General features: G+C 55.2%; 2 protein-coding genes across 2 annotated transcripts; one reads left to right on the top strand and one right to left on the bottom strand.

The window, feature by feature from the left end:
* Window positions 1–522: 522 nt before the first annotated feature.
* On the bottom strand, window positions 523–3510 carry B0T15DRAFT_400428 (uncharacterized protein; the record flags this gene model as incomplete). Its single annotated transcript, XM_062865059.1, has 2 exons — window positions 523–3331; window positions 3407–3510. 2 exons carry the CDS (start codon window positions 3508–3510, stop codon window positions 523–525), a joined length of 2913 nt encoding a protein of 970 aa, XP_062720560.1.
* A 1876-nt stretch (window positions 3511–5386) lies between these two features.
* On the top strand, window positions 5387–6837 carry B0T15DRAFT_252969 (Dip2/Utp12 family-domain-containing protein). Its single transcript, XM_062863205.1, has one exon. It carries the CDS (start codon window positions 5476–5478, stop codon window positions 6709–6711), a length of 1236 nt encoding a protein of 411 aa, XP_062720559.1. The 5' UTR covers window positions 5387–5475; the 3' UTR covers window positions 6712–6837.
* Window positions 6838–8980: the final 2143 nt, after the last annotated feature.

The following is an 8980-nucleotide window of genomic DNA, read 5'->3' as shown; positions in this document are numbered from 1 at the left end:
AGCAAAGTCAGAACCCAACTTGCTAAAGTTGCAAGCATACTCGCTGTCGCCGCGGAGGCTTGATGGAGGCGGAATCGGTTTAGGAGTGCACCGACTGCAAGTGCAAAGGCAGCGCCAGAGACGCTGAAAAAGTAATTATGGATGGGGGGTGATGGGCTTATGTTTGCCCCTTCCTTTCCGTGAGCCAGGCCCTTTCTTTGGAGATCCCCGATCCATAAATTTTGTTGATCCTTTGTGTTGACGGTAAGGGAGCTTGGCACTCCGATCGTCGTGATCAACCCATCTCGCCAATGGAATGGATGGCCTTCCTTGAGGTGCCCGAAACTGAATGGACTCCTGCGGCTGGCAAGATCATTTCGGGCACCTGAATCGGAAAGCTCTGATATGATACACGCAATTATTCCTACAGATAAAGAAGAAGAGCAGGGCGAAAGTTTCGGAGTTGTTCAGTTTGCTGAACGTGTTGCGGCTGAAGGGAGGTGGCATCTCCGAGGAATCAAGCCGAGGCAGAATTGATTCCGCCTAGTCTTCCTCCGAGTCAACCTCGTCTTCGCTGTCCTGCTCAGGCTGGTTGATGGCCTCGTGGCCGTTGCCCTCAATCGACTCCAAGGGCTCCTGACTACCGGAGCCTTGTCGAGCCGCCTGAGCGCGGAGCTCGTTGAGCTGCTGGATGCGGCGCTCCTGCTCGCTCTTGCTCATTGGCTTATTCTTCTTGGACTTGGCACCTGACCTCGCTCCGGCGGCGGCGGGCTCAGGTGCCGCGGGTGCCGCCTGGTTCCCATAACGCTCTCTCTCCTTCTCGGCACGCACATTCGGGAATGCCTTGATGGCGATGTCATAGAGCTTCTGTAGGGCTTCGTCGGAAAGGACCTCGATGTCAAGTTCCAATTCGCCCGCATCGTTCTCTCCCTGGCCGGTGTCTTTCTTGATAATGTCAATAGCCCGCTCCAGCAGCTGGCCCTCCAGGTTCCCTATGGCGTCCGTAACAATATCTTTCTCGAGCTGGCCGATCTTTTTCTTGGCTGTCTTCTTGGTCCCACTCTTCTTGGGCGCCGCCCCAGCGACCGCAGCCTTTTTACCGGTGATGCCTCCCGCGCCACCGGCCTTCTTGGATTTGGATGGCTTGGGCTTGCTAGGCTTCTTCGCCGGGAGGTTGGCAAGCTTAGCGCGCTCCTGCATCATGTTCTTCTGAAGCAAGGCCACGACAGACTGTGAGATTTCAACGTCCGCAATCTGTGACGTGCCGGAATTGAGCATCTCATTAATCTTCTTCTGTTCCTGGTCCAGCCGCTTTTGGAGCGTAACCAAACGTTGCTGGACCAGCTTGCGCTCTTCGTCTTGTTCAGGATCGGCCTCGGAATCCGCTTCCTCCGAATCTGAGTCGTCATGCAGATGAGGGCTTGCGGCAGCGCGGGACGGTGCGGCCGGAGCATGTCTGGCCATCCACTCGTCCTTCTTGGACATCTCTGCGCGGTAAAGGTCTTGCAGACGGCGCGCCTGACCATAGACGATGTGGTCTTCGCCATTGAACAGCCTGCAGTTCTTGATGATTAGATCGAAGTCTTTCTCAAACTCCTTAAGGGACGTGTAGTCGCCTCCCGCCAGCTTTTCAGCCATCGTGGAGAGGTCCATCGGTTTCTTGATGACTTTGTGGTATGTGGGGATGTTCAGGGCGACGGGATCAACAGGCTGAAGGAAGGCCGCGTTGATGTCATAGTGCTTGCTCTTGCGGAGTTCGGTGAGAACCTCGTCGCAGAAGCGGAGTTCCAAGGGCAGCTTCTTCTTGCGCTTCGTGTCGTAGACCAGGTCTTTGGGGTGGGCCGGCTTCACTGGCCGCTTGGCGCGGCCGTCAACCTTGGTCGAGTCACGCCGAATCAGAGGCACGCCGTTGCTGTTGGGAGGAAGGGCGAATGCAGGTGACTCGGGGACTGGGTTCCGTGTCTGGGAAGGGCTGGCCGCACCTCCCTTAGCGGGACGGCCTACAACGGCTTCTGGGGCGACGGAAACGGCGGTGGCTGCGCGAGGCTCAACATGTCTCGTGCTGTGCGCTTTAGCGGATTCCTTCCGCTCGGGCTTCGCAGGTTCGGTGGCTGGCTGCAACGCCATCCGGCCGAGGATCGCTTCGCGGCACGCTTTCGCCTGGAGCGTCACGTCGTGGGCCTCGCCGTTGAAAGTGACCGAGTTCTGCACCATCAAGTCTAGGTCTTGCTTGAACTCACCCATGGTCTCATAGCGTGGCCCATCGCCGCGGAGACGTTTCTCCATCGAGCTGATGTCAACAGGGTTGGAAACCTTGGCTGAGTACTCGGCCCACAGCTGGGGCCAGAGCTGCGCAACTGGGAGTCGGAAAATCGCTCCTACTTTTGTCTTCTTGACCCCCGCTAGGACTTGCCGGATCTGCTTGTTTTGCCACTCCGTAATTGGGCTGTCGTTGAGCGCGTCGTCACTCAGATTCTTGGCCTGTCCACTCTCATTCGCAGCCGGCTGATCGACCGCCATGCTCTCTCCATCTGCTTCGCGCTTCTCCCGTGTTTGACCCTCCGTCGCGTGATCAACCTTGGTTCGCTTCGCGACGGGCTCATCTTCACTATCGATATCGCGTTCCCTTGAGAACTTTGTAGACGGTTCCGCGGGCTCGGATACGATTGGCTGAGCCAGTTCTGTATTGATTGCAGAAGCAGTGAGGCGAGCATCCGCCGACTCGGTGTGGTTAGGCCGAGAATCGTCAACCGCGCCCTTGGGGCTAACAGGCGAAACGTCGCGCAGTCCGTTTGCTCCTGTACCTTCTGAAGCACCCTTGACCACCGAAACTTCATTCTCTGGAGCCGCGTCCGCCATTGCGACATCCTCTTTCTCGTCGCGGGGCGCTAAATCATCAGGCGCGCCAGCCGCATCAGCAGCATTCTCGGGTTGCAATTCTTGCTCCTCACCCATGTCCGCCGCTTCGGTCTTCACCTCCGACTTCGGTGACGCTGCCTCCGACACTTTCTCTCCGGGCGCCTGATTGGCGGGCGCATCAGGCATGTCGGTGTCTGCAGGAGTTGTTTCGTTCTCCGTTTCCTGTCTAGCATCCATGTCCCTTAGTTTAGGTGCGTCTTCTTCGACGTCTTCAAGATGTTTTGCCGTTTCCTCCTCTCGGCTCTCCCCTTGAATATCTGGCCGAGCTGACGTCGCCGTTTCATCTGCGTTCTTAATCTCGTTGGTAATACTGTCGTTGGGAAGGAATGCGTCCTGGTTCTGTGGGGTGTCAAGACTGGCAGAACGCATTTCACCGTTCTGATCCTGCTTTGGAGGAGAAGAGGAAGGAGATTCGCGGCGCGGAGAGGCGTGGCTGTTGCGGGAAGAAATCAGCATGCGATTGCGACAACTCAGGCGCGACCGACTGAAGAGAAAACTTAGAACTTACCCATTTACCTCTAGGTTGCCGTTGAGGCCTTCCTTATTCATGGGGATCGTGCGCTCGAGGGGCTTCTCGTTGAGAAGTCCACCTTCCGATTGTTGGGTGGTCATGATTGCCATGCGATAGCTGTGCGGTTTCAAGTTCGACGCGCATCAAATCGGCTGCCCCGGGTATCGGTTAGCGCAATGTATGTATTATTAGAAGATCGCTCGTCAATTGCGCAATCGCGAAATTCGCGAAATCCTAAATGCGAAGTCGCCAGGAAATGATTTCGCAGGTGATGCAGCGCGATGTGGCGTTGAATGCGGTGCACGCCACCATAAAGTGGCGATCTTGACCTTGGTGATACTTTTGGAAAGAGGAGGGCGATGTTTGGCGGGGCAGTATGGAATGGAGGGACGTGCACGCGCGTTGGATCGCGACTGAAAATGCGAAAGAAGGAAAAAGAATGGGAACCACTCACAAGGTCCGCGAAATGGCTCCGGAGAGGAAGGCTGAGATTATAGACTTTCCCGCGCCAGCCTCGTGAAATTCGCGCTGCTCGCTCGGGAAGGAAAAACTCGGTCGGTACGAAGAACGAACCAAATCCGGTTCAGGCGTTGATGTCTGTGCACCGTGTTCTGGTTGGCTGCGTCGGTTTGGACTGGGGGGGTTGTTTTTGTATCGTGACGGCAGCGTCGAAAAGTCTGGGTTAAAAACACATGTTCAGTCACGGTCGGACCCTCGTGGCTATTTATCAAACGCCCTAGCTCCAGCATCTGGCCTTTGACTCCGCCTCTGAGTGGCTCACTGGGCTTATCAAAGCCGCTTTGCCGCCTCTGATTGGTTACTAACAGGCGTGGTGGCCAATGCGCAGGAACACTGGGCCACAAAGTGGCGTCCCGTCCCGTACCACGAACGGCAAGGAGAGAATCGATGCGTTTGTATCTTTACAATATCAGTTAGGATATGCTTGATGCAGAACTTCGATACTTGACAGAATTGCTACCAGGCAGGGTCTACACTAAAGCATCTTGCTGTAATGTCGATCTCCACATTCCACAAGGGAGAAGGTGACTTTAACATGCGAGACGCGCCAAGAAACCAACGGCAGTTCTACCAGGAGCGTTCGTGCAAACCTTTCCGAATTGTAGTTTACTTACATAGAGAGGCAGTTTGCATTGAAGCAAAGCGAACAGTCTGGCAAGAACTCTCAAGTTCCATTATCGGTATTTGAGTGCTCCTCGTAAACACTAAGAGCTAGGTACCGTAGTCGAGGATGTGGCAGCTGTGTCGGCATTCGCAACACAGTCGTTCGTCGCACAGTGCGGGAGACACCACGGTACGCGAGAATGACGCGCAAAGCTTCGAACTCCGCAATTCATCAGGCACATTGCATACCGATACCACAGTAAACGTCGCTACCAATAACTATCCTCTTGACTAGAATAGCATCGCTGCAATTGTCCCCCATGAAGGGTGCAAGCTCTCCAGAGACCGAGATGCAGCTTGGCTCTAACAGCATACCTTGAGGTCAACGTTTCTTGAGCGTAGCTAGGTATATCGTGTTTTCACGGAGACGATTTCCACTCGTCTTGACAAGTGTTATGTCAAGTTCCAACCTCCAAACTTTTCCCCCAATGAGCTTCCTACCTCAATCTTGCCTAGCGCATCATGTTGTCGATCAAATGACTCATCTAACTCGGAATGGTTAGGCCACAGAGTCACATGATTGAGCGGGCCGTTCTACGTATCGATATCTCTAAGCCTCAGCCTACCCACCACGGCTTGGCACGGCCCGTGTGGCTGTGGCTGATGCTGGTTAACGTTATCGTTATCGGATTTGCCAAGCCATACTGTAAAAAAGATTTGGCTGATGAGTTCCCCGAAATTTTTGCTGGAGTCGGTCCCATATGAGTTAAGGCGCATTCCCTCTCTTCTCAAGCATACGCAATCCGTTTGATCCGAAGCTGTCTGACAACCTTACCGGGCATAATCTGCTTGCAATTGACAGTCAAGCTAGAGAGTCACAGTTCTTGCTACCCAGCAGCATTCAGCTGCCCCGTCGACACAACCGCTGCTTAATCAACTCAACAATGTCAACCAAACGGAAATCTGCGACGACAATCGCCAAGCCGGTGGTGAGGCAGAGTGCAAAGGCGCCAATAAAGAGCAAGATCGACGAGACCAGGACTGCGGTGTCGACTGGATTGACGTCTAAATCGACAACAGAGCCAGCCGAGATCGCTAGTGATGCTCCCATCCCATACGGCTCCTCTGACGACGAGGAGGGACCGAGTGACGATGAGAGCAAGATGCCGAACCAAAAGCACAACTCGGCCGATTCACCCAGGCTAAAAAGAGGTCAAGGCGAAGGAGATGTGGATGCGGTGATGCAGGAGGGGGTTGACAGCGCCGATGGCGAGCCGACGCCACCGACATTCGGTGACCTTGTCCGCGGAAACTCAACCATCGATGTTCCCGCATCTCTAGCGGCGCAGGCCGCCGCGGCACAAACGTCCCGGCTTGAGGTCCAACAACGGCCGACCGCCCCGATCAGTGCGACCTCGCTTGGCACAGTGCTGAACCAGGCGCTCCGGTCCGACGACTCCGATCTTCTCGAATCCTGTCTTCAAACCACCGATGTGAAGATAATAGAGAATACCATCAACCGCATGGACTCGGCGCTCGCCGGCACTCTCCTTTCCAAGCTCTCGGCCCGCATGCACCGTCGGCCGGGCCGTGCATTTGGACTGATGAGGTGGATGCAGTGGACGCTGGTTGCTCACGGAGGGGCCCTCGTCACACAACCGGATCTTGTCGCCCGGCTGAGCGAGCTCAATCGTGTTCTAGAGGAGCGCTCGAGGGGCCTTCCGAGTCTGTTGGCGCTCAAGGGGAAGCTGGATATGTTGGATTCGCAGATGAAGTTCCGGAAGTCCATCAAGGCGGCCAATGCCAGCCGAACTCGCGGTGGCGATGAGGAGCAGTCCACTGAGGAGGACGAAGATGCGGACGAGCCGGGCGTTGTCTACGTGGAAGGCCAGGAAGGCCTTGGCAAGACGCTCACCAACGGTACCGCCGGGGGGGATGCCGAGGATGACGAAGACGACTTCCCCGCTGGGGCAACGGTCGTCTCTGATTCCGAGGAGGAGTCGGACGAGGAATACGACGAGGAATCAGATGAAGAGGTGGCAGGTGCTGAGTCAATGGACGAGGATGAGGTCGACCACAACGATGTGGAGGAGGATGAGGAGGAAGAAAGCGAGGGCGAAGACTCACGGCCGCCAGCAAAGGTCCGGAGAGTGTCGGAGAGGATCTCCAAACGAAAGTAGGCGATTGATAGATGGGGATCTCTGGGAAATCGGCAATGTATGAGCAATGGACTAGACGGCAGCAGCCGTGCAATGGTACTGCGATATGTCTAGTCGTGGATAGCAGTTCGGAGGTGGCACTTCACGGCGAGACTCGTTGCTTCTGTCGAATGCTGCGCTGCCGGGCTTATCTTACACAAGGCTAAGGGAAGCATCCCCTCAGGGTTGTATTAGAGTACATTCATCCAAGCTCGAGGCAACCACCAGGTCCCCATGAGCTCTATAGGATATGTCGGGAAGAGGATCTCACCGAGGAGGCTTATGGTGAAAATCTGGAAGACCAATCTGCCTGGCTATGCCCACGAGCACGGCATAAGCATTTTCTACTACCTGGCAACCGAACCACATAGCCAGCTGTGCTACGATATGAACAAGCTACCACATCTTGGTCAACAAAGCCACTGGTCTGGGGTTCATCCCAAAGGGCTGCCAGCTGGGACCCAAAGCGATTTCCCAACCCCCGCTCGCCGTCAATCCCAACCAATGACTTTCACGCTGCATCACCGTATTCGGAGTGAGGTTGCAATGCTCTGCTCTGTTCCTAGCCTTCCTTGATCTTGGCTTGTGAGGCGGACTTGCATAGCCCGGCACATTTCGCGAATCAGCGGGCTGCCAGTGACGAGGACCCAAACAAATGGGTGCCTCCGGCGGCGTCTGTGATGACGAAGACGAGACTATCCTGCACGGTGCCGCGCGAGAACTCTGGGAGGAGGCCAGTCTTCACGCAGCTCGGGTTGGCGGGCTCGTTGGGCGACCCATACTTCTTCACGTTCAGTGATGAGAAGAACGTATGTCAGTTCAACTTCACCTTAAATCTGACGACGGATAGAGCGGCCGCCCGTCGGTCGTGAGGCTAGGCTTGAGGAGCATCAACAGTTTGCCTGGGAGACTGAAGCTGAGGTCAAGGGCAAGGAAGGCTGTTGACATCGACTTGGAATTTACGAGGCAAGAGGTCAGGCAAACAGCGCTACTGGCATTTGACTACATTAAGGAGGAGGGAAGGCTGGACGAAACTATCCCGGCAAAGACATACGCACCTAGAGCGCGGCCTTCTCGAATAACGATCTAAGCTTACACTGTCAAATACCTCATTCCGAGCAAGCATATCCATCGCCTGTCCCTTCATCAAGCCATGAACATAACATGCGCCAACAAGCAAGTAACGCTGCTACCCAACAGAACACACACCAGAGTTGATGGCAACGTCGTCTTTCAACGGAGCACTCTGCTTTCATGGGTGCAATGGGAGTATTGAAATAGTACGGCTATCCTCCTGTGATTGATACTGGTATTGAGCCTTGCTCATCGGGTTCTGAGCTGACTTCGGGTCGAGGAGTTTGCTGCGCGACCGACGACTAGAATGAGCCGTACTGCGCTTTGACAGCTCGGTGAGGTACGTAGATTGCTCGTTACTGCCGTGGCGTTGCCCGCTTTATCACCAGTCTGGGACAATAGCCGTCTAGTATGTAGGAAATATGCGTTACTCGCTTTGGGTGTCACATATCGTGGCAAGGGCATTGCTGTATGATGTTTCATCGGAGCCGATGTGCTGCTGAATACCTACCTATCTCTTCGCTGTGTAAGGACTGTCCACAGCCACAGCCACCTACCCAGCAGGCTAGCACCCCGCATTCCGCATAGTCATAGTTCCCGCCGTGTCGAGCCTTCATCTGTAGCCATGGCGGGAGTCCATTGCACCAAGCCAGTTGCTTGTCGACAGGGTGAACTGCGGTCAAGGCGATAGAAATTCCGCACTCGATGTTGCAGGCCCTTTTCGCTGTGGCAGGCCAATCACCAGCCCACCGGCGTTCTTAAAACCCCTGAGGTTATCAAAAGCCCTGGATCACCTTTTTCCTCGAGGCTCTTCACAGTTAGCTGGATCCGGGCCAGGCGCTACCAAGGCCTCAACGCCGGTAGCTTCAACCCCGGACTCTGTCTGCATCCAAAATGACACTGTATTCCAGTATAGAAACACCGGGACGCAAAAGCTATTTAAAGCCTTCGCGGAGGCCGCCGGGCCGAAGTGCGAGGAGTTGCCGAATCGAATGAAGGTCCAGGGAGTCCTGCAGATCAGATCGAAAGAGCATGGCTCGCTGGTGACAAAGCTCAACGGCATCGCAGGAACCGCGGAAGTCATCGGATGAGACTGCTGGGGCCGATGGGAACTGCTTTTTGAGAAACCTAGTCCCCGCATTTCAGCCGGCGACCTTCTCCAGGTCACCTCGCCTTC

Source organism: Chaetomium strumarium, assembly GCF_033439665.1.
Source record: "Chaetomium strumarium strain CBS 333.67 chromosome Unknown B0T15scaffold_5, whole genome shotgun sequence".
Lineage (NCBI taxonomy): Eukaryota > Fungi > Ascomycota > Sordariomycetes > Sordariales > Chaetomiaceae > Chaetomium > Chaetomium strumarium.
Note: the sequence above shows the minus strand (reverse complement) of the source record. Positions and strands in the feature narration are given on the sequence as shown.